Source organism: Calonectris borealis, chromosome 8 (assembly GCF_964195595.1).
Source record: "Calonectris borealis chromosome 8, bCalBor7.hap1.2, whole genome shotgun sequence".
In the NCBI taxonomy this organism is placed as follows: Eukaryota; Metazoa; Chordata; class Aves; order Procellariiformes; family Procellariidae; genus Calonectris; species Calonectris borealis.
In genome coordinates, this window is record NC_134319.1 from 21,752,827 (window position 1) to 21,780,239 (window position 27,413).

Sequence of the window (27,413 nt, forward strand, 5' to 3'; positions counted from 1 at the left end):
ATCTCATAGTAGTTACTTACAAAATTGTGACTTACCTCTGCTTCTGCAGATGTGAGTGACTGCAGTATCTGTACTCTGTCATCCTCTATGACTTCAACTGTTAGTGGGAAGAAAAAAAAAAAGTTAAGTGTGCTCTTAAGAGGAAGGGGGTTTTTCATTTTTATACTGCAGAAGTCTTGATCCTGTGTCTAAGTAACTAGTCTCATACAGCATCAAATTTGAAATGCACTTGCAAGTCTCATTTGACATTTCATGACCTGTACTATCATGCTCACAGCACAAGTGAAAAATTATTCTGGACCTGACCTACAAAAAGTAACTTCTGGACATTGAAGTGGCAAAACATTTTGCCTCTTTTGCTAGAGTGAATCATCAAAACACTGAGTTTTGAGCTGAACAAAACATTTGTTTTGTCTAAAACCTTTTCCTTTTCATTTTAAGATAACCAGATTTCATTTAGAAGTATTCTCCGTTAGCCAATATGAGAACATTCATCATTCAAACATTTCAGGTTCATTTCTCTATTTCTAGGAAGTAATTACTGCAGTTAAATTTAAATTCACATCTTTTATAATCACTCCTTCTCAATGTGCCATCTTACACAGCGTCCTAACTTATCACGCTTCTTCAATTCTGCAGATGTCTCATCTCTGCCTCAGATACAGGTCCTTTACAGTTACCTCCTCTCAGTGACACCACCCCAGTGAAGCTAAGAATTTCCAATGAAGTTACTACCAGTCTCTTCACTAGACATATTAGAGTCAGGATTTCACCTTCATTCCCCTGTTCACTCAAAATTGCAAGTGTTTGTGCTCAAGTTTCTGATCGTTTTGCTCATGTAATAGCAGCCATTCATACCAGCAATTTGTCACAATAAAATGCAGACTGAATCCGCATGAATTAACCTGGACTTTACCTACCCACCTGGGATCAAAATCATGGCAAACAGTGATAGATTCTTGGAAAACACTTATGCATTTCAGTCTGCCACTATGAACTGTGGTTTGAGAAATAAGAGGCTACTATTTAAAATAGCACAAAAACAATTTTTCTAGAACGCTTTGGTCTTGAAAACTGGTTTACTCCCATATTAGTTTGTACGGAAGATATGACACCATTATTTGAGAGTTATTCCCTTTCCACTTCCAAGTTAGAGGCCAAAAAACACCTCCTGAAATTCATTCCACTGTTACATTTTTTGCCCAATCCTCAGCAAGCAAGGTAACAACAGGAGTTTTGTTGGGTTTGTACCTTTACGTACGAGACAGTAGCTGTGTATTTCCAGAAGAACATCAATACCGACATGCCAAGCTACAAAACCAATCATTGTATAGGTGTCCCATGGGTCTGGTAGGTCAAGTGCTGGTAGATCCATTCCCAAGAACATAGTCACCACTAGTCAGTAAAAACAAGATAGAAAGACACTAAGAGTGCTGTGTATGTGTAAGGGTAATTAAAAAAAATGCTCTCAACACCTTTGGCAATAGATTTCCCATGAACTGCCTACAACTGCTTGGGGAATGAGGTTAAAGGAGTCCATGCAGTTAAAACCTTTTTTTCTTTTTTTTTTTTGGCAGTGTGAGGGGGAAGGCAGGGAGGAAAGGAGAAAATCAAGATAATTTTCATCCTGCTCAGTGCCCTATGACATCCCAGTCACACAAACATTAGCATTTGTGACTCTACCAACAAGACCACAGTCACCGCATCATTTGTCCTTAAGCTGTCTGTGGAAACTTGTCACTATTGATAGAATTAAGCCCAGCTTCTGGTTCTGTAAGCGAGCTTGCCCTTCCCCGTTAAATAACATTGAACTATGTTACTGTAAGAACACTATCCTCAAATCTTCCAAGACAAAAAGAACAGGTCCTCATTACAGAGATCTTTCAGATTTGTCTGTAATCTCTTTGGTTTTACACTGTCACTTTTTCTCCCTAAAGCTGTACCTGATGGTACTTAAAACTCACACAGAAGGTGGACAGCAAGAAAAAGAATCTTCAGAGGTGCCTGGACTGGATGTCCATAGATGTTTTAGACAAGCAATAGCCTACACAATGAACAAAGTTCCTTTAAATCACTTAAAAGGGAGTTACAACTATTACTTCTACTCACCAGCTAGTATTCTAGCTGTTGTACCAGTACTCCAGTGAAACCAGTTAAACAATTGTCTCCTACAAAACATTGAAAAGCATTTTATTGATTACATAGTTCGGGGGGGGGAGGGGGGGAGCGAGGGGGGGAAATCAAAGGACATTGTTACCTACTTTAAAGATATCTTTCCAATGTAAAAAGAATTTTTAAACAAACAGGTATATTTAATTCCTGTGGCTGTAACTTAATGAGTTAGTTGTAAGTACCTTGGTGCATGACGAGATGGTCTGAAACCTGCCATAAGTGGTTGAAAGATTGTCAGAGCCATCACAGTACAGCCGAGATAGGGATGAAAACCTGCTTGCTAAACACAGGACATTTTTCTTTAATATCATATCTATATAAAGACATAGCAAAAATACAAAAAAGTTGATAATCTTATTTATGCTTGTATTAGTAAATTACAATGGTGGAGCAGCACTGTGTTTAGACTGACAGAGGCGACAGGACACAGTAAGCTGCCCTGCAGCTGGATGGAGATGGTTCTCCTTGGCAGCATGAGACCCTAGTACATCTGCCCAGGGTTTGTCCCACCTTTTTGCTGTATTGAGAAACTCTACCAGCTGAAGAACAGAGAGCAATATGACTGTAGAAGCTATGCTCCAAGCTCTTCATCCTCAATCCTGTGTCTTCAGGAGAGGCCTATTTCATAACTCCTCCCAGGTCTCCCCTCTCACCCTATCTGTTCTAATCTTAACCCTAAAATGTTTTATTCAATTTTCCTAGCTCATACCTGCGACCAACTTCTTCTACCACCTTTAGTTCAGATACTCTCTAAACCTTCCAATTTCTGATATCACCTTGCACCAAATATTATACAGGTGACAGCAACAGGTATACCATCTCTAACTATCTAATGTTACAGATTAAGTTTAATCACTGGATACAGTTACTCAAGTCCAAGTTCATAACAACACTTATTCCCAGCAGGTTTACCACATTAGTAAGTTAGCCATCCCATCCTTGCTCCCCTCAAAATTTCAAGTTCTCTTAAGGAATGGGAAGACGACTGATTTAGTACATAAAGAAACTGTGGGCAAGGACTTGATTTGGGAGAAAGAGGAAGGAAGGAAAGTACTGAAGTTTTTCAATTGTAGTTAAAGGAGGCAACATTCTTCTTCTGTGTTGCTAGGATTTGAAATCAGCCTACTTAAGGACAGCTTTCACAGCAATTTCCTCGACAGTAGCTGTAACATGTTAGTCATCAGTGGCCCTCCTTCTCATTCATTCGGTCCAACCTTTACATTTGAGTTAACAAACAAAACAAAAGCACACACTTACTTGGCTCCAACCTCCTCGGTATATAAAAGGCAATACAAAAGAAATGCTTGTAAGCATGACTGTGGTCAACATAAGCATACGATGCACCTAGAAAAGTTAAGTTTGCTTTTAGAAACCACAGTTTTCTTAATACACCATTAAAATATATTTATCAGATCTACAGTTAAAGATGTTCTTAGCATCCTCTTTAAACTTTGCTTTTACTAGTAAAGTAGGTGAACTTCTGATTTGTAATTGTTCCATTTTATAAGATTAAAGAAAGATTAAAATCACACCAGGTTAAATCTCCTATTTCTTGGCTCTAGTAGGTTTATAATTCTACTTACAATAAAGCTAGAAAATACAGCTGGAGATTTGGGGAGATTTTGCCCACCTGAAACCACATCTCCTTTCCAAACAGGAATGAATGAGACCAGACAGGTTTGAAGAATCGTGCAACAATAACACCAATACTAACTGTGGTAATCCAAGCAACAAACATTAGCGCTCCTGAAAATTGGAAAAAAAAAAAACCACCAAACAAGGTAAACATGAGTAACTTAGCTGCATATGAATACAGCTTCAAAGACACTGTCATAGTTTAGTCTGTATGCATGTGGTCAGAATATACCAGTGATAAGTTTTTAATCACCTGGTTCAGACTACAACTTTACAGCATTTATCTTGCTAGAAGGCAGAAACATCCGTATAAACGATAATCATACTATGCCCACACAGCACAACAGAGCAGCTCTGGCTACTGCACATTTCATATGCGCCAATACAGTCAGTACATGCTGGTGAGAGATGCTGTTCTGTCACCAACTTAGATGTCAGAGGATGAAATTTCTTACAATTTTTTTGACAAAAAATGAGTGCTAGTTCTCTCATGGGCCTGCTTTAAAATCCAGTACCATGAGAGAAAAAAATTGTCATTAACTTCAACGGCTCTGGACCGTCAGTTGAGGGGTTTCTCATTTCAAATAGAATTAAACCCCTAATGAAACTAGAACAAATTAAACCAGAAAGAGGTAAACAGAAGCAAGTCCTAATTATAAATTTAAGAGAAAAGGCAAATGCAGGTTCATTTTCCTGGGCAAAAAGAATGTTACAACGCTGTTCTTGAAATGAAAAATTATTAATAACTTTATTCTGTCTTCACAGTCTCAGATCTTGCTAGCCAACAGTATATACAACATTAGTGCCAGAAAGACAAGAGGAAATACTCTGCAATAATGAGGAAAATTTAACTCTCCAGTTTCAGCAAGTCTAGAACTGGAAGACAAAACTAGAAGTTGCAGCTTACCATGAGCCTTCATAAGTCGTGGGGACCGGGAACCTCCAATATCCTGAGGAAGGCCTGTGACATTGTATATTCCATTGGTGATCAGAGGCTGACGATGATGTTTGTATATTAGTCCACCTAAGCAGTGACATAAAGTGGTTTATTTACGGCTGATGAAAGCCACTGCACTTGTAAGTGTGCCCACTCTTTATTTATGAAGGCAAGCCCTGTTGTAACCACTAAGCATAATCATACAAACTATATTTCTGACACACAATATGGTAAGAACTTAAGATGTCATCTAAGCTGTCTTGCATACTTAATGTACAAGAACCAACTCACCCCTCCACAGAAAATAGCTTTCTCCACTACACACACAAGTCATGAAGAATAATTCCCTTTGATGCTTGTCTCCATTTCAAAAAGATGTGGCCAGCTCTCAAGAAGCTAACAGTTGCTAGCATCAAGTGGGCATACAACAACATATATGAATGAGTTTACTGTAACTTCCAAAAGCAAACCCATGATCGAGAAAGGCAGTAAAGATGACTAGACTAAGCGCCTCAAACTTGGAAACCTTAGTTCAGATATTAATTCTGAGCTAAGCCGTATCTTGCATAAGGGTTACTAAATCATTTAGAGCTGTTCAACGAAAAGCAACCATCTGCAAGTCAAGTTTACCTTCATTAGCTTCCCCATCTGCTAGAAAGATGTAGTAACTGCCATCCAGATTAAATCTCCATTTATAAGCAGGAAGACGAATACTCCTTCTGAAAGAGCATTGAAGAACACCGTCCACAAGCCTCCATGACACATCTTCAAGGGCATTCTGTGAAACAGGAGACATTTAATACCCAGTCTTTTCAGACTGGCAGAGTAATTGGCTTAACAGTAACCCTGCAAAAGACAAGAGTGTCACTGGTGCACAAAGAACAAACAGCAATGACCAGAACGGGGTATAAAAATCTCTTGCATGCCGACTTGGAAGGTATGTCAGTAAGTCAACACAGCAACACAAGGATTGGACTTATCACCATTTTTCCAGCTCGTAGCAATCTCCCCTTCCCTTCCAACCTTTAACCCAAGATATATCGATTGCAACTGCAGCCCTAGCAAAGGGACAGCGTAACGGGCACGAAGTTCCTGAATAGAGTAAGCTCCCACCACATGACTTATTTTTAAAAATTAAATTTAGACTTCCAAAGGTAACATTTACCAGGAAGTAAGAGCCCAACCAATCTCACCTTGAACAATTATGAATCCACCTTACTATTTACAGCTGCTGTGAAAAATAAAAGCACAAAGCAGCAGCATACCATTCATTACTTCAAACCTACATTTGTGGAAATGTCTTAGTTGTTTTCAAATGTACCTCTGAATCCAAAACAGGATTTCGCCCCTTCAGATGGGCAGTGCTTACGTGAACGTGGTGGTCCTCATTAACGCACAGATATGCATCATCACCACCCTGAAGAGTTTAAAAGAGAAAGGTATTTATAGACCAATAAAAACCACTACTGGCAGTCTCCAAAAGCTCTTTGATTTAATATACGCAACAAGACATGAGACAGATTTCTCTAGCTGTCAAGTATTTCCCAGCTTTCAAACACTTTGATATTACAGAAGAACTACATTAAGTCAAACTGTGCCTTACTATGTGTCGTCTATGATTTACACTCCCCCCACTCCCAGGGTAACAACCATATTACCAGAAGTTTATTTAATTATTTAGAATTTACTAAATGAACCAGACAAGACAGAGATGGATGTTGATGTTATTTAAAAACCCTCTTTAATTAAAAGTTGGTTTTCCTCATAGCTGTAAAGACAAAGTATTGTTAAGAACCAAGTGTTCTTGCACTAGGGACATGAATATAAACATCATCTCCTCTGTGCAACAGTTAGTTTATGGATTATGCATTTGTCAACAGCATCACCCCTTCACTTTAACACCAAATAGAAAAAAGGATCTCTCAACACTTTTTAAGATTGAATGGCGTCACTCCTGTACAAACAATGATGAAATGCAAATGGGTTTTCAGAAAGCTTAGCAACTCAGCTTCTGACAGGTGAGGGTTTTTGGCTAGGTAACAAAAAAAGATCGATCTAACCAGGAATTCCAGTCAGCTACTGTGCAATCAGACAGGTTGGATAAGACAGATATCTGCAAATAGTCAGTCCTGAGCTAAAACTGAATATCCACCTAAAAAAGGCAACCTGTGCTTCAGCACTATGGGAGAGAAGTTACTTTGTGTGACATCTAGCAGCATTTCAGTTTTCCATATGCATGTTTTGTTAGTGTACCATTCAAACTTTACTAAGATCACAAAAGCAGCTAAAGAAGTAGAATAGGACACTCACCATCCACTGGTCATGGGACAAAGCAAATGCTAAATATCCTTCACTTGGACCGCTCATTTCAATAAATACTGAACTCTTCTCTTGTTGGAAGGATAGAAAAAAACAGGAAGCACTTTCAGGATCACAGTTTGAAGGGTTCCTAATGCAGAACTTCATACTTCCACAACCTGATGCATTAAACTAGACAATTAAGCAAACAAACAAGTCATAAGCAACAAGCGTTTCCCTCTTTTTCCTCCCTTTCTACCCCATTCTAGGAGCAAGCATACAAGGAACAGCAAAGAAATGCCATCTATGTCTACATACCAATCTCTTAACCCATCCCTACAATTACCAGAGGACTAGTAGGAAAAATGATGGCAAGTTCCAAGCTGTACTTTTAAAGACATTATAATAGAATAAATCTGAAAAGAAAGTAAAAACTTTGGAGAAACTTCCTTTGGTTTGATTTTCAGAGAGATAGGAAGAGGGAGAAAAGAAGGGAAGACCAGCTTTTTGTTTCCTTTTTAAAGTAGCAACTCCACTGATACACAATAAGAAAATACATGGATTAGAAGTCACACTTATTATGGATCAAATAGTGATGCTTGCTCAATCCGTTCAAGAATCAGTAATGGAAGTCAGTAACACAGAATAACTCATAGAAAGAAGTTTCTAAGCCTACAGTTACTAAATAGGAAATCATTAGTCAAGACAAGAGCTTCCCGTCTCTCTTCCCAGGTATGCATAATATTTTCTAACCACTAAGTTCCAAATGTTTTATCAACCTTTTGACCCATGTGTGGTGTGACAACATTTAACCCACACAAGTTCAGGCAACTCAACTAACACAAAAAGGTAGCTGTCTATCTTCTTGGTCTCTGATATCTAAGTTACTCATCCATCATCTTTCCCTTTCTGTCAATAAGCTGTACCAATGTGATTTCATTAATTTCCATTGATCACAAGCATTAGAGAGAGCATTATTTAGGTTTATAATTACTTACTGGTTTTGATAAGTAGGAAACCGGGTGTGAAGTTGATATAGCCTCTGACGTTGCATGCAAGGGTGTTGTTGGGGATGGTGCATTAGGCTGAGAAACAATAGGACCAGGAATCTTCACCCAGAAAGTCTTGTATTTCTTCACAACTGTGGCTCTTAAAAAAGACAATATACACAAAGAGTTACATACATCAACAGCTGATTGTTACTTTCAAAAACAAAAAAAAAAGGAAAAGCTTCTGTAGTTTGTTCAACTTCTTTGTAAAACCCCCATCTTTATGCAGACCTCTACCATTTTAGGGATTAAAGTAGGAAAATATCTGAAATCTCAGTGGAAAAATAATTTTAAAACATACTACTGCATGCTCTACTGGATATAAGAAACATTCATGCCTGGGGCATGGATTACAGGCTCAGAGAAGGGTTGCATAGATTTTATCCACTAGTTCCCAAAAAGTTAGCAGTATAACAGGAAGGTATACATACCATTTTGTTAGTATGCAGTGCAGAAAAAGATTCTTAACACTGTATATTACAAGCATGAGAAGCGAGCAGAAATACTAAAGAAACCTGTCTCTGAATCCCCTTCTACTCTCCCCGCAAAAATCAAACGAATCATCTCCAAGCTTTCCCTAAAGAACAAGTGTCTGCATTAATGTAGACTCTGCAGCCAGCAAGAGGTGTCAAATTTTCAGGCCATTAGTCCAAGGATACTTTTCAGTTGCTGGCCAATATTTGACACAGACAATGGTACAGGTTTACCTTATTTGCATTTTAATAAACTAGAACTAACACTAGATTTACTTACAGAAACTGTACATGTTTTGGTGCATCTCCAGGAGCAATCCAATAAACTTTTATGTATTTCTTTTTTGCTTTACTTGTGTGACTGACAGCTGAATTCTGAAAACATACAAACATCAAGAGTTACACGGTGGATATGCACTAAGGAGATTTCAGCTAATACAGTCATCACAGGCTGTAGCTAAATCCTAAACAGACACCGCACTGTTATACTGCACAGACCCAGTCCAGCTGGCTTTTCCCCAGTCATGATCAACTCGGATGAAGTCTACTACTGAAACTTATACATACTAACAAACTTCAAGGCTAAAGGAACAACCAGAGGTCTTTCAATCCAGAAGACTCCAGCGATGAGACAGAGATCCCTGCAGCGTTTATGCAGAAGTGGTATGATAACGCTCCATTTTTTGATAGTAGGAGCATGAAGGGACAGTGCAATGACTGTACAGAGAGGACAGAACTATTCCAAAGGACAAAAACCAAAAGTAGTCTTGGGGTCAGAGAGTTATTTGCACAAGATAAACAGATCAGACACAGCACTGAACTAAGTCCTCAGAGCACAGAGGGCACAACCCAGACATCCCCATGGCTTTACAGCACTGATGAATACATTAATTGGATGCCACTGGGGGGCAGGTGGTGGAAGTGGAGAGAAAAAAAAAAATACATGTAGGCAGATGGAGAACTTTGTCCACACCAGCTCAGATGACACTCTACATGTTCATGAAGTTCAAGAGGGTTGCTAAAACACTAGTCAGAGTTCATATCTCTTACACATGAGGCAGAATCAATTTATCTAAAATGGATATTGAAGATTGTGATCTAACCTGTTACTAAGAAGGCTCCATTAACAGTAACTGACAGAGCAACACTAAAGATAATAGTCTGTTCTAGTGTTTGTTTAGCACAGTAACTGACCTAAACTTTCCTTGCTGTAAGTCATTTTCTCTGTCCTTAATAAGCATGGAAAATTATTAATAACTCTCCTCTTCAAAGCAAATAGAGCATGCCCTCCTCTTTTTAAGTACAATAACCAGGAATACACTACATTCATTGTGCACAAGTAAAAATTATGTTACTAATGCTGCATCTTCCTGCAGCAGTCAATAGCCTTCTACCACCAGAATAGTTTAAATGGCTTGTAAGAATAGTCTGACAGAGTTGCAGTGAGACACGCCTCTATACTGCAAATTAGACCAATTTTCTGAGAGATATACTGAGCTCAAAGAAGATTACTATTAGCTTAGCTCTGTCCTATTACAGACATGGTCTAGTACAAACACCTCAGTGCCTGATGTCCCATTTTAAGACACTAGACTATACCTTGGTACGGCCACATGTCAGAAGCTGAGAAAGTCTCCGGTCAACTAACATGAAAGAACCAACTGCAGGGCTATCCAGATGTTCTGCATCCCGGGCTTGTATGAAAAATCCTTCAAAATCCGGTCCAGACAGATGAACTGAAGCAAGAAGAAAAATAAAAGGAAGTTGAAATATTCTCTGGAGGAAGAATGAAATATTTCAACAATGACCACCAGAAGCTCATTTTACAAGGACTGAATGATTGCTAAATGGATCACCTGAACAAGATTCAATTGCTTAGATAGATCTAGTGCAGCTAGCTCATTAAAGACATGCTACGACACAAAGAAACAGTAAATTAAACTCTTCAGCTATAACTGTCACAATACCTTCTATGTTGTCCCCTGGTTTAAATTCAGTCCCATTCACTGTAATGGCGTGCTCAGGTGACAGTTGTGGAGAGCTACCATGACAGGGTATCATGCTAGTACAGGCTTCTCTTATTTTTCCACTTGGATAGCCATCCACAGATGCATAGAAGCAAATAAACATCCAAACAGCAAAAGCAAGGCCAGGCAGCTCCATCTATATAAGTAAGAGTTACAGGCAGTTAAACACAATAAACATTTACATTACAGGTCACCACTCATCTTTAGAAGAGTCCGTTGAATACTGAAATTTAAAAACATGTTTAAAACAAAAGCATGCATGAGAAGACACCATTTGCCCAGCTGCAGAAGCTAAAAGTAATGTGCGCTTCTGATAACTGCCAGACTTCGCAAGAACGTTCACAGATATCATGTTTCAGGCCATCAAGAGTATAGACAGTAGATGGATCCCTCCATCCACTGGGTGAACTATTTCTCTCAGTGCATTTTGACATCACTTTTTAAATTTCGTTTGCTTATGCCTCTCCTGTTCTCTCTCTCTCAAAAAAAAAATTCCAAGTCCCTTAAACATCTGCACAGGACAGATGGATCTTAAAACATGTTTCATTGATGTATAAACGTCCACAGTACTGAGGAACTACACAGCTAGTATCAAGCCCACTCTTATTAATCATAGCTCCAAACTGTGCATCATTACAGACTGCCTTTTGTTTCCACAACTCGTGTCTATTGCTTCTCATATGACAAATAATTCCCAGGTAACAAGTTCTTCTTTCTGCAGGAAAATTAAAGTTGCCAAATGTCAGAAATAGATTTTATACAGGCAAAAGAGTGGGAATTTGGTATAAAGATTTAGACAAAGAAATACGTATGTTTGTTGCAGACAAGCACAAGACTTTTCCTTTGAACTCTTCCTTTTGGACAATTCCAGACAATTAGTCAAACAATATCATTGCTTGTCACACTCTCGTTAAGGAACAGTATAAATGAAAAACATGTAGGGTAGTAAGACTGAAGAGCCTAAAACAGTTATATGAACCTCTAATTCCAGCATTCCTCATATAATGTCTTGCTCTGCCACAATACTGTTTTCAAAAAAGCTGTGGTAATTGTTTTGTTACACAGCAGCATGCAGGGTTTACAGTTGTGTTGTTGTTTACAGAACGCTTTAGCCAACAAGAAAAAGCGTTTGCATGTGCAAAAGGCCAGGACAACAGAGAAACTTCCTTTCAATCCTTAGGCACAAGAAGTGGGTTATCAGGTCTAGTGGAACATAAACCAGGCAAGTAGGTCTGCCTTTTGGAAGAGCCATGCCCATTTTGCACCAAGTGATAAGAAGTATCAGGTTATGAAGTTCCCTGACAGCACACGTGGACATGACGATAAGAAAGGCACAGAGCCATTTCAGACTAAACACTGATACCTAAAAAGCAGTCAAATGAAGACAAAGCATGTCATTAGTCTTATACACTCTCTAAGAGTCATCAACTTTTGAAAATTCTCATACATCAGTGCTAAAAATCCACAAACCCAGGACAATGCTACATTTGTACTTCAATATAAGACCTTCTTGGCAACTTTACACCAGTAAATAGAAAATCAGAGGGGAGAGGAGGCTGAACAGTTACATTTCAGGAACTAGAAGAAAAAACAACACTCAACTCCTCCTCTCAAATATTCAAGATAACATTATGATAATATCTTTAACTTCTAGTTAAAGTAAACCTTTCCTTCTAGTTCCATTACTTCTCCAAACTGTCAGAAATCTACATCAACATGATTTTATTCATAAATTAAGGAAGCTAAAAACTAAGGTTCAGTACAATGGTGGCATTAAAGCAGCTTTTATACGTACCAGTGAAATCTTCAAAACAAGATGCTGCCAGAAGAGATAAGGCTGCATACCGCAGAGACAAGAGTAGGTTAGAATTCTAGTTTAAGTAGCAGAGGATGTGGTAGGGATTTAAAATGAAACAAGAAATATTCTTTGGCAGACTCAACTGATTCAAAAGCTGGCAGAAGGGAAAGAGGAAGAAGCAGAGATTAAAAGAATGAAAAAGGCCAGAATCTGAAGGAAGTATTGTACTGAAGAGTAATTTTTTAAAACATTGTTTCTTTTTTAAACAGGGTTAACTGTAGAAGAGCAATCTTCTCTATGCACGTTCAATGATGAGGGTTAGATCCTATAAAGAATAGTAATTTCCATATTAAAATTAACCTTCCTCAAACAACACTTATTCAGTTGCCTTGAGAAGTCCCTTTCCTCCTTTAATCTGGAAATACCTTGTGGCACTCTATGTTCTCCACTTACACAGTAAAAGAGGCAGAGGGAAGATGGGAAGCACTCTCGTAACATCAATCATTCTGTGGTTAAAGATTCATTTTGTATTTTTAGGAAAATATCTCCTAAAGTGTCATTGTAGACAAAATAGTACAATAGGTCAACATTCTAGAGAAGTCAAGCTTTAAGAAATTATTCCTTAATTTCAGATTAAAGAACTCTGGGCTTTAACTCAAATACCATAGTAAAATCCTTTTTATAACACAGTAGAACTTCAAATCTAAAATTGTAGTTTGGAACAGCCATAAATAGGAGTTTACAATCACTCATCTGCTGCCCCTAATTCAGCTAGGATCTCACTGTGCCTCCCCACCCCCTTTTGCAACATGCACACACACCCTTGGGCCTTCAGCCAAGACCTGTCCAAAACAAGCCTCATACCAATCATAACGAGCAAGAAAGACAAGGACACAAAATCTGAATATACGGAAGGAAGAGGGGAAATCCAAGAGATGCCCAGAACTTCTTCATATAAGCACGTTAAGACATCTCCTTTAGCTCTAAAAAAGTACCTGTTACACGAGCACGAAACAGTATGTCATGCCCTCGTGAATATGACAGTCTGGCCAAGAGAAGGAAAAAGTGAGTTAGTCTGGAAAGCTGAGCACATATCGTTAGTAGTTCAAAAATGAACAATATTAAAAAAACACCTAAGAAAGATACCTAATTAAACTAATGAATCAGGATTAAGCAATTCTGAGAAAGGACAAGAAAAAGTATCTTTATACTCAGGTTGAAGATCGATAAGCAATTATAACCATCCTCAGCTAAGTATTTGCACAATAGATCATCTGTTTTGCTAAACAAAAAAACCCAGAGTCAGCCACTGGCAAGCAACAAGTCACTCCTATGTAGAAGAGTCACCTTTTCTTCTGTAAGATTACATGGTTTCCTCTTTTCTCTGATTAGAGTTCTACAGCCATGATAGAGTTATTTCCCTCCAAGTGATGTTGTCAGGAATGACTGCATTTTTAGATATTTAGCATGTCATATGTAATGCAAAACAGTTATTTAGAATTAAAGCAGTAACTAGCTTTAAAATTTTAACTAATAACACACAAAGGTAAAGGAATCAAGGTTTGCAGTAAGGGAACATACAATAAACTGTAGAATATGCGACTTTTTTCTGATATTCCCCTTTGCAGGAAAAACAGAGGAAGACAACTAAATCTCACAACTACATACATAAGTACAACCCCAAACAAAAGGCGGTAGGATTAATGGCATAGAAATTATTTGTTACAGAGAGATTAGGTTCAGGAAAGCAGAAGTGTGATATGTGAATGGTGCTTAACCTCACCACAAAAGAATAAATGTCTTTTAAAGAATAAAGTAAAAATAAAAACAGTTCTCCACCTGTATCAAGAAGGAACTGAGAGACTGATCAAAGCTATCACGTTACAGAACTGTTACTCTATTCTACTCCTCCCAGAAACATGGCTGAATTAAAAAAAACACAGTTAATTTGCATTCTAATAAAGATGAATCAGCAGATCTCTGCAAGATCGTCTTTTCTAGATAAGAACAGCATAACAAACCATGTCAAAACCTTAAATCACCAAGTATTGCCACTAAAGCTAGATTCAAAATGAGAATCTATGTTAACTCAAGTCCTGACGTGTGTAAGCTGTGGAACAGCCTGCTATTACCTATAGAATTTGAAAATACTCTCAGTTTCCACCATAACTTATTATAAATTGTAGATTTGTCCTTCTTGACAGATTTTGCTTGCAAGTTGTATTAAGAAGCTTTGGTCATAGTGGCTTATTTATAACCCTTTGAAATACAACAACTCATTGGAGACAACCTACGAATTAGCAGACAGTCAAGTTCCCTGTACTAAAGAGGAATAGGAATAATTGACTTCAGGATGAAGCATAATGGTGTTAAAAAATATAAAAGCTAATTCCTGCAGCATTGTTCAACCAGCAATTCTCCGGTGCTTTTGTTAACATACTATCGTTTGAAAAGCCTGGAAGAACAACAGGGAGTTTAAGGATTTCTGCACCATCCAGTGACTTGTTTTCCAAGATAAATGCATTACACTGAAATGCTTGTGTTAACCAACCACCTGAGAGTACATATAATCTCTTTCCTCTATCTTGCCTGCATGCCAGCTGCACACCATGTGGTAGCATGCATCAGTAAATGCCCCAGTCAGGGGTACAAGGATGTGCTACAGAGCATATGAACTCCATAGTCAGAACACAATCACATAGCATTGATTGTTGATTTTACTTAGTCTAGTACTATACACAGACTTTCCAATATGTTATATACAACCAAAGACAACATAAGATCCAGGAGTCCTTTCTCTACAGATAAAGATACTAGCACATACCACACCATTACAGTATAAGACAGTTACTCAATTATGTTTCATACCTTTATTTAGAATGGAAAAAATATTCAATACTCATTAGTTTGAAGCATGACTACAAATTTGTTACTCCCTCCCTCGCACTCCCTACTTAAATCTTCAGTATAATACATAACTCACACCCCCCGTCAGGAAAGAAAGCTGCAAAACAAGTTTGTTCAAAGAAACTTCATCATTACCTGTAATTCTAATGGTGTTTCAAATATCATTTCTCTCTTGGGACAGAGAGGGAGGGAGACAATTGTGTACTTGAAGCCATTTATAATACAGCCCTCTAATTAATACAAAGCCAAAAAATACAGAGTGACAGTCATCTTCTCATCACCCCTGCCTAACTTGGGCAAAATGCTTTAGAGAGAAGCTAAGCTTTTCCAAGGAAGCTGAGTAATCTGGATGTCAATTAATATTTATTTCATATGGAACTTTATTACAACAAAATTCAGTTTCATACAGAGATTACTCAATACTAACAGCTGACTTCTAAAGTTATCTGAAGTTTCAGTCACGCATTTCTTGAGCCATACTATCAAGTTATTTTATATGTTTGCTGGTCAGAACTCAAGACAGAAATAGAGCTTTTTGTTAGAGCTCCCTGTTTTGGGAACTTACATTGCATACAACCCACCAGAAATTTGGAGGAAAGTCATATACAAAAATCAGAACAGGGGTCCCAAAGGTACAACATGCGTGCCCAGTTATTCCAACAGTAGTGGGATGCAGAACAATTATCTTAAATAAGAGGCAGCCAAAAAAGCTCACTGAGAACCTACAACAGATATTCCTGAAAAAGCAAACTAGAAACAACTGTTTCAGTTATTATGAATGGAAATGAAGTAGCTAGCATTCTTCATACTTATGATGTACCATGACAAGACAAGAACACCTCTGTGATAATTCAAATATTAATGGTTAAAGGCCAAAGTAATTATCTGTGGCTTAACCTCAAGAGATTCTGCCTGGCAAGGCAGATTACAAAGAGAAATACAGGTTTGCTCATAATAATAGCTACCAGCTTGTGTAAAGTTTCAATGCAAAACTACTACACTTGTCCAAACATCTAGAATTTATCATCCCATTCATTCAGGAGTCATCTCCTTCTCCTTCTAAGGAGGGAGAAGGAAAGCATAAAAAATGGTGGGGGGGGTGGGTGAAAAAAAGAGTGCTATAATTTTAGGAGCAGAATCTTTAAAAGCCTGAACCAACCATACCAAAATGTACTGGGAATTTTTTCATGATATTTAGTATACATGGGAATTTATTCTCCTCATTACATCTCACGATCTTACAGTAATTGGATTTGGATAAACAGAGCAGTAAGTTACTCCCTCCTGTGTTGAAAAAACTCCTACAGTCCCTGCAGGTATCAACAGCTAAGAAAGCCCTGGTAGCCTAATTCCTCAAGAGCACAATGTTCACACACAAACTCAGGATCTCTTCACAGAAATTATCTTCTTTCAGCTGTTTAACAGAGCTTCACTAGCTGCAGAGTACAAAATCTAAAGCTAGTTTCAGACAGGAAGAGGAGATGAGAGGAGGGGCAAGGCAAACATATTGCCAATTCAAAGGTACAAAAACTATCATAGCCAGAACGTTTCTCCTGAGCACCATCAGACAAGAGGGCAAGCAGAAAAGGAAAAACCCATCTAAAGGAGAATAAGCTGTATTAACAGAAGGTTTTTGTGCCACAAATATACTTTAGAAATATACTCTTACAAAGCAAAAGCAGACAGCCTTGCTGTCCAACAGTCACCTTTCCTCTGAGTTCAGAAAAAGAGCTTGGGTTAACTTCTCCTGCTCATTTAAATGTGGTCATATCACAATAGCTGGATTGAGCGAGGGCAGAAAACAAGTAGTGTTCACATTCACAGTAACTCATTACTTTTAAAATACAAACACCCACACCCACCCCCCATGCCCACAAGATGGCAAAACATACACACCTCAGACTCTTGGTCTTTCTAGTCAGGAAACATTCAAAGAGAATTCAAGGCTTGTGTGTTTCCAAATGAATTTTTATAAACAGTTTAATTGTAGATACTTACCTTACAGCCAGTCCTTCTATTGCAGTGACCAAGTCTGAGTAAAATTGCCATTAGCTTTCTACTTATAGTAAGACGATTTATATTACATTGTAACCTCTTCTATTTATCTTGCATCTAACAGTATTAACCTTTATCATACCCAGGATCAGAGGAAGCTTGTCTGAAAGAAGAAACAGTACACACACAAAAAAGGAAACATTTATAAGAGCGTTCTTTACTTCAGGCACACATTTTATACTGCTTCCCAAACTAAGCCCGTAAGACCCTACACTTCAGCTGAAATGCGTGAAGTTGTAATGAAGCACTGACCCTGCAGCTTCCTTTGGTTTGTTAGACATGTACTTCCACAGACCTCAGAGAATATCGTATTAAGTAATTATTTTAATTATCTTCTGGTACAGGTAAGGGAGAAAAAAAACACCACCAAACCAACCACAACTTTTGATACCTTCTTCCTCAAAGCACAAGTCGGTACAAATTTGCAGCATGATTTTAAAGCTTGTTACGCATTTACTCCCTATCAAAGAGACACTTTCTTTTAGAAGAGGGATAAGCAATCTTAAAAGGAATACGGTAAGTTTGTTTTTTTTCCATATATCCCACCAAGAAAGAACAGGAGGCAAGGATTTTGCCCTGTTCGGTTGTTTACTTTGATTATTTAACTTCCTGTTGGGCAGCTGCTCTGCCTATAAACTTTAAGGCCCCAACTTTGCAAACTTTTATCTATATGAAGAACCCAAAGTTGCAGGCTAACCTAAAAATGACACAGTTCATTACCCCAACACACAAATCCAACTACAGGATCAGCACATTTACTGCAAGAGTCACCATAACAGTCATCTCCTATGCACATTAATGAAGAAACAAAATAAGAAAATAATATTCATATGAAATTAAGAAGCAAACAAGATGCAAGAGGAACATGGTTGGTGTGGCTTCCAGATAAAATAAGCCATAGCTTACCTTTACTCATTAAGGCAAGCAGGCTTCAGAGTTTTCTATAAAGCAATTCAGAAATGGTTGCACAAAAGGCAGCAGCCACAAGACGCTTTAAAAGCTTCACCAGATTTTAATTTGCTTCATAGCTGCTGTAGATATTCTATTAAGCATATATAGTTTTCAAAAAGCCTACAGTATCTAAACTTTGAGCACTCACTAGCGTCAGTTTAACCAAAGCACTCCGGAGCTACAGCAGCTTCTCTTAAACAGCCCCGCCACCGCGCACCGCCCTCACTCCAGGCACCCACGCTCTTCTCTCCTCCGCGACACCGCTCCCGCAGAAAAGGGCAGCGGGATAAGCGGCGGGCAGGCGGGCCGGCCGGCCCGCCCTCTTTCTCCGCTCGAGCCGCTCTCCGCGGCACTGGTCGCTTCTCTGGCTGCAGGGGACGGCCCCGACACCGTCTCCCGCCGGGCGGCGGCTGAGGAGGCGCAGGAGAAGGGCGGGGCAAGGCGGCGAGCGGAGCCAGCGGCAAGAGACCGCTCCTGAGAGCGGGGCTCGCCCGCTGCCGGTGGCGGGCCGCCCTGCCTTGCCCGCGGGTGCGCCCGGGGAGACACGAAACAGGACGTTAGAAGCGCTCCGTGTCCTCGCGGAAGTCGCTGCCCAGTGTGAGTCCTCAGCAGAACTGAGGTCCTGTGAAATGTGTTAAGGGCACGTAATTTCTTTCCAGTGTCCAAACGTTGGAGGTGTTGGTGAACGTCCTGGGTTTGCAACTAGAGTCTTGCCCCGTGGGTTTTACTGAGAGATTGTCCTTGTAAAAGCTTGCATAGCTCATTTGCGGTGCTATTCGTATGCCTAAAGATATTCACGTATATAGGCTTGCAAAATCAGGTTTTTCTTATCAAGAAAGCAAATAAGTTCTGGCTGTAACTGGGGTTTTGCTGGCAGAAACTGCAGTTACTTACACAGGCTTCTCAGAGTTCTGTTTGTCTTATTCCAAGTCCTCAATTGCTCACAAATCAAAGTAGTGCAAAACCACAATTATTTAATAAAAATCCAATGGGAATTTTGCCCTCCCACAGAATAGAGATACTGTGTTTGCGTTAACAAAACACCTTGACTGTTGTTGCTCTGGTAATTCAGGTGCTTATTAGTAGTCTGAGTTCTAGTGATCTCACTGCTGTTAGTTTAGTCATATTTTCTTAAAAAGTGCTATCTACTGAAATATAGCAGACTTGCAAATGCTCTATTAGTGTTCTACTGTTTTCTCAGTTTCTATAAAAGCAGCATTAACCTTAGAGGTACTCTGCAATAGCATATTATACAATATATTTAATGTGAAAAACAGTAACAAACTACTTTGCCTAATCAGACAAATGCTTTGACTTACACTTGTATTATCTTGCTCATGGAAGTCACTGGGAAGCTGAGATCTCACTAAGTGTACAGCAACTGAGAGCATAATCAATAGCTTAAAATTAAATACGGGTATTTCCCCCTAGCTGGGGAAAAAAAACATTCCGTTTCCAACAGCCATTCATAAAGTCCCCCAAAATATGAAAGAGTTTGATAGAATTGTAAGCCCAAGTACATACATGCTGTATTAAGTGCTTGTGTATTTCTAATTAATTTATGCTTATTTAAAAACAGCCTTCCTTGCAGGTATGTTATTAGTATGACAAATACTAACATAAATACATTTATGGTATGAAAACTCTGGTGATCACAGTGACCAATATTCTTGACAATATTTAGGTTCATAATTTACACAGATTGTAGTAGGAATTAACATCCAAATATTTTTTAAGATCTTATTTTAGGGTCTTGGCCCATTGACAGAATGGGGTCTATACTTCTGAAACATTGTTATAAATACAAGAATATATGGAAGTAATTTCCTCATTAAGACCCACAAGCAAGGATGAAAATGCAAGCTACAATCCTGTTGGAAACTCAGGTAATCAGAGTTTAAGAAAATAAATTCATGTATCTGTGAAAGGTAAAGTGGCTAAGGGAGGGAATACTGTTTTGCTTTGCATTTTATAGCTTCTTTTATTTCAGAAGGTGTTAGCTATTGCCAAAGAGCTATAAAGCAAGAAAACCAGGAAAAAAACAAAAGAACCAGGAAAAAACAATTACTCTCTAACTACTGAGTACAAGTACCCATACTCCTTCTGCATAGGCAATCAGCAATCTGTCTGGGAGGACTCTTTTCAAACATACTCTCCTTAAAAAAAAAATAATAATCAACAGTTCTACAGCCTTAATGAAAATATTTCTATGAAAGAGTACTGCATGCTAATTTGTTAAGTGTCAATATCCAAGTTGTATCAAGGAAATAAAATGCATTAGGATATATGAACTATAAAAATAGAAAAAGCCTGCAGATGCATCTTCTTTGTAAAATGTACTGCAATTATAGTTCTGTTAGTGTGTTCATAACAATTCTGTGTTTACTGCAAAGCAGAAGTTTCTAGCTTAACCAAATGATCAGTTAGACATGGAAGGCTGGGGCTTGGTTTTTAATCTTACTGCAAGCCTGAAGGAGATAAAGTCGTGTCATCTACTATTGAACTACGTCAGAGGATGACGATGTCAAGTGGCAAATGAACATCATCTAACATGAAAAGAAGCTGATGACTTTTTTTGCATAGTTTGTTACAGGACTTCAAGGAAGTAAGTGAAAGCTTGTAATTTTGAAAGCAACAGTAATTTCATAAAGGAGACTCCATGCTGAATATATAAAGGGGAATTACACTTAAGGAAACAATTAAGTAAAATATATATAATTTTGGAAATTAAATATTGTGCAGTCCAAGGCATATACTGATAGCTATGCTATTTTTTAAGCCCAAAGTAATATGGAAAACAATAAGCCATTGAAGCTAGGTCTGAAGAGAACCTGTGTTATTGTGTGGTTCCTTGTAATCAGTTTTCCTCTTAGGTATTAAGCTAACTATACAGCAAAACTGTGATATTTTATACAGTCAACCCTTGCTCAAGTTTCATATATCTGTGCACTAGGCAAATGGTTTCTCTGTGTTACTGGCAAGATTATCACGGTAAAACGTCCCTTGAGTTCAAATCAAGTGATGTGCAAAAAGGCTGCATCCCTATCAGATTGTTTTGATGATGTATAACTTGGATCTAAGAAGTTTTTGTTACTACTGTTTTCTATTTTGATATATTGACATGTGTTTGAAAAAGTGCATTTAGATTTGGCCGAATACATGCAGGAGACTGGTCTTCCTATGAAGATAACAGTCCTGACACCTATATTTATTCATCTCTCTCTTGTGTATCCTACACTTACAAGACCAGACTTCAGCATTTTTCAAGCTTTTCAGCGTTATTGTCTTAGCTAAATATGTCTTAGGGAAATAATAGCAATAATATTATCTTAGATAGCAAAGCAATTTGCATATGCTTTTTTTCCCAAAGAGAGGGGAATGTTGAGTCATTGAAACAATACTAAACATCTAAAAGGAAATAAATTATGATAAAAGTCACAATGTAGGATGACATACTTTTCTCCATAGTTAATTAATTTTTTTCCCTTGAGCTTTGGCACTGTTTCATACTTATCTGTTTTACCAACTGACTTACTGTTAACCTACAAACTAGATAAATGTATTCCACTGACCTCCAGAAATATTCTTTTTATGTATGCTTCTCTTTGGTCTTTATTCCTCTCTACTAATCAGCCCTTTCTACTTTCACTATTTTTTAATTTTTTTATGCCATACATAAAAATTCACACTTGGAAACGTACTTGTTTATCTAGAGGTAAAAGAAAAATGCATTTTATGGCTTTCAGTCAATTTCACTAACTAGCCACCTGGTGGCATTAGCCACTAAGTAAAATAAGGTTTTCCACTCTTAACTACACAGAAAACCACTTTCTTTTTGTATCTCTATTCTGACACATCAACAGCTGAAGTACGCGCACAATAGCCTTCTACCAAAATGTGCATCAACTTTGACTTAACGAGAATTTTTTGAAAAAAATACTTCATTGCTTATCTGAAGCGAAAGAATTAAGTTCCCTGATATCGATTTGAGCCAGGTCTGTGTAAGTACTATGAAACAATGACAACCTGCCACTTTTCTGAAAGAGTCTCCACTTCATTCAGTGCACAGCACAATTAAATCAGTGGATAAAGGACTCCAGTAAAATCACTTTACCCACTTCAAAGGATGTGAGGCCATCGCTTTATCTGATGCACACTATTGAAGTTTTATCTGATAAAAGTACTGAATTATTAACTTTATTGAGTTTTCTATATTTTTCACCATTTCAGTGGTGCTTTTTAAAATTATTAATTTTATTATATCAGCGAGATGCAATGAGATCCTATTATTCCATTTCATGGGGAGCAAAGAGCTTGCTGGCAAAAGCATTGACCTGCAAGTGCTTCAGTTTAAGGCACTTTAGACCAGATTACACAATTTGTAATGTGAAACTACAAGATTAATTGAAATCTAGCAAAACGCTCTTCCACACATTGATCAGTTTCTTTGCCAGCCAATCTCAATTCCACCTCTGCCCCACAGCTTTTTCCCTCTTTCCTTTCACTCAGCCTAGGAACTAATTTTCCCATTCTTTTTCCTCTCATCTCAGAGATCCTTTCACAGACAACCCATTTCCAGCTTTTCACCTTTTTCTCAGCAGCTCTCAATTTGTCTCCTTCATGGCTTATAAATGCATTCTTTGTTCAGAGGTGGTATGTCTGTGGGTTTTGTGGTTGCTCTGAGTTCAAGCACAAGCAGTCGTTCTGTAGGGATGATGCATGATGGGCAACGCTGTTAGTTGTAGCAACATGCTAGTTAGTACATGCCCAGTAGCCCTGTGGGGGAACCACATGGTGATGTTTGAGTATGCTTGGTAGGAATGCTTGCAGGCATTTTAGCTCTTACTTTAGCAAGTCTCACCTAAATGCTTGCAGAGACTTTCAAAAGCTAATAAACTGGTCAGACAGAGCTGGTAAAAGGCATATCCATCATAAAAGAGTTGTGAGAAGAATAAGAAAGAGAAGATTGTTTCATACCAGCTTTCAACTCCTATAAGCAGCAATCCTCGCTTGATGAGCACAGGGGAATATCAAGCCAGGTGTAAAGTGACCCAGTCCAGATATGCTACGAAAAGCTGCCTCCCGCAGAGCCAGGTTAGTACACAGTCTCTGTGCAAGCCGGTACCTCCAAGGAAGTTCCAAACTTTGGTGGAACCTGCTGCACAGCACATGCAGTGACCCAACAAATATGTCAGTGACATACTTGGAGGCAAAATATCAATAGTGCACTACTGTATGAGACAGTGATTCCTCCACCAGCAAGAATCCAACTGCAATGGAGAGCCAGTGGTTTGCGCAGAGGTAAGATACTCTAAAAAGCTAGGTGGCGGCGGCAGCAGCAGCAGTTTGCCCCAACATACAGCAGTACTTCCTAGCTCCTGTGAGTTCACATAGGAGCCACTGCCCAGTTATGGGCAAGTTACTTCTGATCAGCAATCCTAAGCTCAAGTTCATGGCTAACCAAAAGATCTGATGATATCAATAAGACAAACATTAAGTAAGGACTTTGAATTTCTAGTAGCAGCATTTGGTGATGCTTCAACTATGAATGTTGAATTAGGTGTACTGATTGCTATATAGCAAAAGAAGATTTGTCAGTCTGAATTTTAGCTTTGTAGCATTCTAGTGCAAACCACTCTTGCATCATCTTCCCTGCTCTTCCTGCTCATGTTTAACTTTGTGGTAGAATGCAAAAACTGGTTGAAAAGAGGCCTGGGACTGAAAGTGATTTGGCAATGAGAAATCAGGAATTTGTTCCAAGGCATGAAAATGAGGAAGAGATGAAAATTATCTTTTAAAACAAATGCTTGCTGTAGTCATACATTTGGTGAAATATTCTCCTTCTGCAACGTATCACAGTGTGGTAGACTGTATAAATTACTATGGCTTGAATTCTGTCTGCGCTGAAAGATTACAAAGCAGGCCTACGGACCTCAGTATTAGCTTTCAGATAACCTCAGGTTATGTGGGGCTAGTATGTAGTTATTTCTTTGCTTAAAAATCAGATGCCAATTTTATACAACAGACCCAAGTCCAATCAATTCTTTACCATTTGAGCTTAAAGAGCTGTCTAGACAAGACTCGTTTTCATGGACCAGGAAAATATTCATGGTATTCTCACTATAATTTGATACAGTAGAAAGGAGCATCATAAAGAAAATGGAGTGTGCAAGAGACACTCTTTAAATATTTATTTTTGAGGAGGAAATACAAAACTGAAAGGGTAGATCTGCTTAATAAAACATTACTACAGTTCCTTTAGGAATAGATACTCTGAAGTCTTAAATCTCGGCATATGTCACTAGTGTTAAATGGGACAATTTACAGGAAGATAAAAGTGCTGGTAGTGATTCAGCAAACTGGTGTAATATGTTGTCTTTGTAAAACAAGAATTGCATCAGTACATGTGGATTTATTTTACACTTAACTAAGTTAAATGGTACAAGAATACCATTCAGACAGTTAGTTTAAAATTTTGTTTGCCGAGTCACCACATTTGCAGAAGATTATTAATATCAAATTAATGTGATGCTGTTAGCTAAAGCACAGTCAAATGTAACTTAAACAATTATGTGAAAAGCTACATTTAACTATAATAAAATTTTATTTGGACCTCTTCAAAGATAAATGCATTGAATTTTACAATTTTCTATTAAAAATTAATAGCAGTCTAACTTTATACAGAAATTAAAGCAGAGCGCATTGATTGTATGAGGCCACACAGTAAAAGAATGGCCAAGCTGGGATTAAAACAAACCAAAAATGTTTCTGCAATCCAAAAATTCATGATGACACCAGGTTCATCTTTGAAAGGTCAAACCAACACTGCCACGTAACTAGAACAAAGGGTATTTACATGTTCAGTAAGAACAAACTGCATAGGCTAGTGTCCTAGCCTCTCCATCTCACTTGATTTCTTACTTATATAGACATTTTTATTCCAGCCTACTATTTATTCCCTGCCTATCAGGCTATTGCAATCTGTTTAGCTATTTAGAAAGGATTTTTAAAAAATAGGCTACAGGTGATTACTTCAATGTTCTGACCAATATTTTCTCTCAATACTAGATTCTAATGTCCAAGGCCATATGTAAATTCCTGCCGAGCACATAATGTGACTAAGAACTTGTTTTCAGCCACTGCATAGCAAAGATCTAACTCACACTCTAGACTAGAGTCTAATCAAATTGCAGAGAGTTTTAAAGAAAATGAGCTTTCTTTCAAAATCAGGTTTGCATTTCTGGATGAGATCTCCCCATTAGAAGACAGAAGCTACACAGAAGATTCAACACCCCTGAAGCTTCCTATTGTGTGAACAATAGCACAGTGTTAATTCATGAATTTACAGGTCATGAGTGTGTGGCATTGAGAAGAACTGTGCTATCACTTTAAAATTTATGAAGTCGCATATCTCCTACATACAGGCCAAAGGAATCTGCTTTTAATTTTAGTTAGAAGTTCAGTTAAGTTCTCTCTGTGCTAGTTGGCTTTTACTGTTGTTATTGGGAGCTATTGTTCTGTTATTTAAAAAAAGAGTACTGTCGTGTAAGTACTCTAAGTTCCTACACTTTACAGTGTTAACCTTTAAAATAGGCATAAGCAATATGACGTGAGTATGATCTGACACCTAGTGAACTGGCTCCCCGAAGTATATTGAGGCCACTGCTAGGATAAATGTTCTGTAATACTGTGTTGCAAAACAGAAGGTAGGACGGGAGGGAGTACTAGGAAGGCATATGTAAAAAGGACTGAAGAATTCTGGTATTAATATATTTGAAAAAGCTGGAAAATTATTTCCTGCTAAGACCTTGATATGGTGTCCACTCTTATTTTGAAGCAACTATTGATCTTTTCCTGCTGTGGTATATAATATCACACACTGAGAAACTGCAAACTGAAGATAGAAAGGCGCTGTGAAATGCACCATTTAGATGCCAGTGTAGCAAATGCCATGCGTGATTGCTGTTGGCTATGTCCTATACAATATCTGCAATGCTAAATGGTGGCACTTGTGCATTGATGGTTTTTGCTGGTGTGGTTCCCATACACAGAAAGCCTGCTCAATTTACGTCTGCTAAATTAACATAGGCCCAAAGTCTGTAAGGGATGTGCCACCATAAGAGGTGATGTTGATGGAGAAAGGATTAGAGCAGTCTGCTCTGCTTTCCTGATTAAACTTCATCAAGGGACCTGCTATATTCATTCAGTATCTTTATAATAGTCAGCTTTTTCATATTGAATTGAAGGTAAATGAAATGATACTGTTCTAATTATTAAGTGATTTAATAGTATTTAGGGAACTTTTTTGCTGTGGCTCAAGTCCTTCATTTAGACTGTTGACATCTGTTTTAGGTACACTCACAAATGTTGGTCAAAATAACTGCTTCAGGATTTGGAATCAGGAGGCTGCATGCTAGTTCAGTCTCCTAATGATTTGTCTTGAGAAACTTAAAAATCCTTTTTCATAAACTTCGATACATTTCAAAACCTGTTTATACGCATAGTATAGTGGAGATGTGGCAGTGCAAACTTAGTAACTAGGTAGGGTGAGTTTCCATATTAAGTGGGGAAAACAAAAAAGCCACATTTCAAAACTTAGTAGCAGTGGTGAAATTGCTTTCAGTAATACCCTTTTGGGGTTTTCTTGCTTTTCACAAGGTATTCAGCATGCACTTTAGGGTAACTATTTATGCAAAGGACTTGGCTACATGGGCATTATTTGCTCTCCCTCTCTTAGAACTGTTCACTGTGCAAGCAGCTCATGAAATTTGTAAATCCCGCCCCGTTTGCAGTACATGACAGGACAATAGCAAGCCTGGAGGAAAAGGCACTTGTGCAAAGCTGTGGCAGACTGACTGCAAAGTCACTTCAGGATACTGAAGCCTGCTGAGAACCATAGCAAAGAGATGGTCCAGATATCTTTCAATGACATGTCTGTGGGTTTGTTCCTACAACTCCCATACCTGTTGGAGCTTCTTGTATTTCCCATTCCTATGTTGTATCTTCTTTACTAGGACACATCCAGTTCAGAGAAAACAGCCAGCATACCAGGAGAGCCAGGCTTCTGCTAGGTGCAAGTCTGTCCTATACAGAGGACTCAGGCCAGCAAGC

At 38.3% G+C, this 27,413-nt stretch overlaps 1 protein-coding gene across 8 annotated transcripts in view; it reads right to left on the minus strand.

Moving 5' to 3' along the window:
* The window catches only part of FRRS1 (ferric chelate reductase 1), a 99,197-nt gene that overhangs the window by 70,329 nt on the left and 1,455 nt on the right, over positions 1-27,413 (minus strand). For 3 of the 8 annotated variants that reach the window (XR_012674513.1, XM_075156374.1, XM_075156369.1), the window contains exons 1-16: positions 18,258-18,697; positions 17,295-17,454; positions 10,532-10,727; positions 10,164-10,300; positions 8,845-8,939; positions 8,041-8,191; positions 7,055-7,234; positions 6,066-6,161; positions 5,375-5,522; positions 4,715-4,831; positions 3,803-3,918; positions 3,430-3,516; positions 2,355-2,452; positions 2,110-2,168; positions 1,252-1,395; positions 36-97 (exon numbers count right to left, since the gene is read on the minus strand). Coding sequence is in view for 7 of the 8 variants with exons in the window: in XM_075156374.1 (XP_075012475.1) it covers positions 36-97; positions 1,252-1,395; positions 2,110-2,168; positions 2,355-2,452; positions 3,430-3,516; positions 3,803-3,918; positions 4,715-4,831; positions 5,375-5,522; positions 6,066-6,161; positions 7,055-7,234; positions 8,041-8,191; positions 8,845-8,939; positions 10,164-10,300; positions 10,532-10,727; positions 17,295-17,345 (1,737 nt within the window). In the remaining variant the exon portion in view is untranslated. Of the gene's footprint in view, positions 1-35; positions 98-1,251; positions 1,396-2,109; positions 2,169-2,354; positions 2,453-3,429; positions 3,517-3,802; positions 3,919-4,714; positions 4,832-5,374; positions 5,523-6,065; positions 6,162-7,054; positions 7,235-8,040; positions 8,192-8,844; positions 8,940-10,163; positions 10,301-10,531; positions 10,728-15,877; positions 15,902-17,294; positions 17,455-18,257; positions 18,728-27,413 lie in introns of those variants that run through there. The other 5 variants (XM_075156367.1, XM_075156368.1, XM_075156371.1 and 2 more) reach the window with 5 other exon arrangements.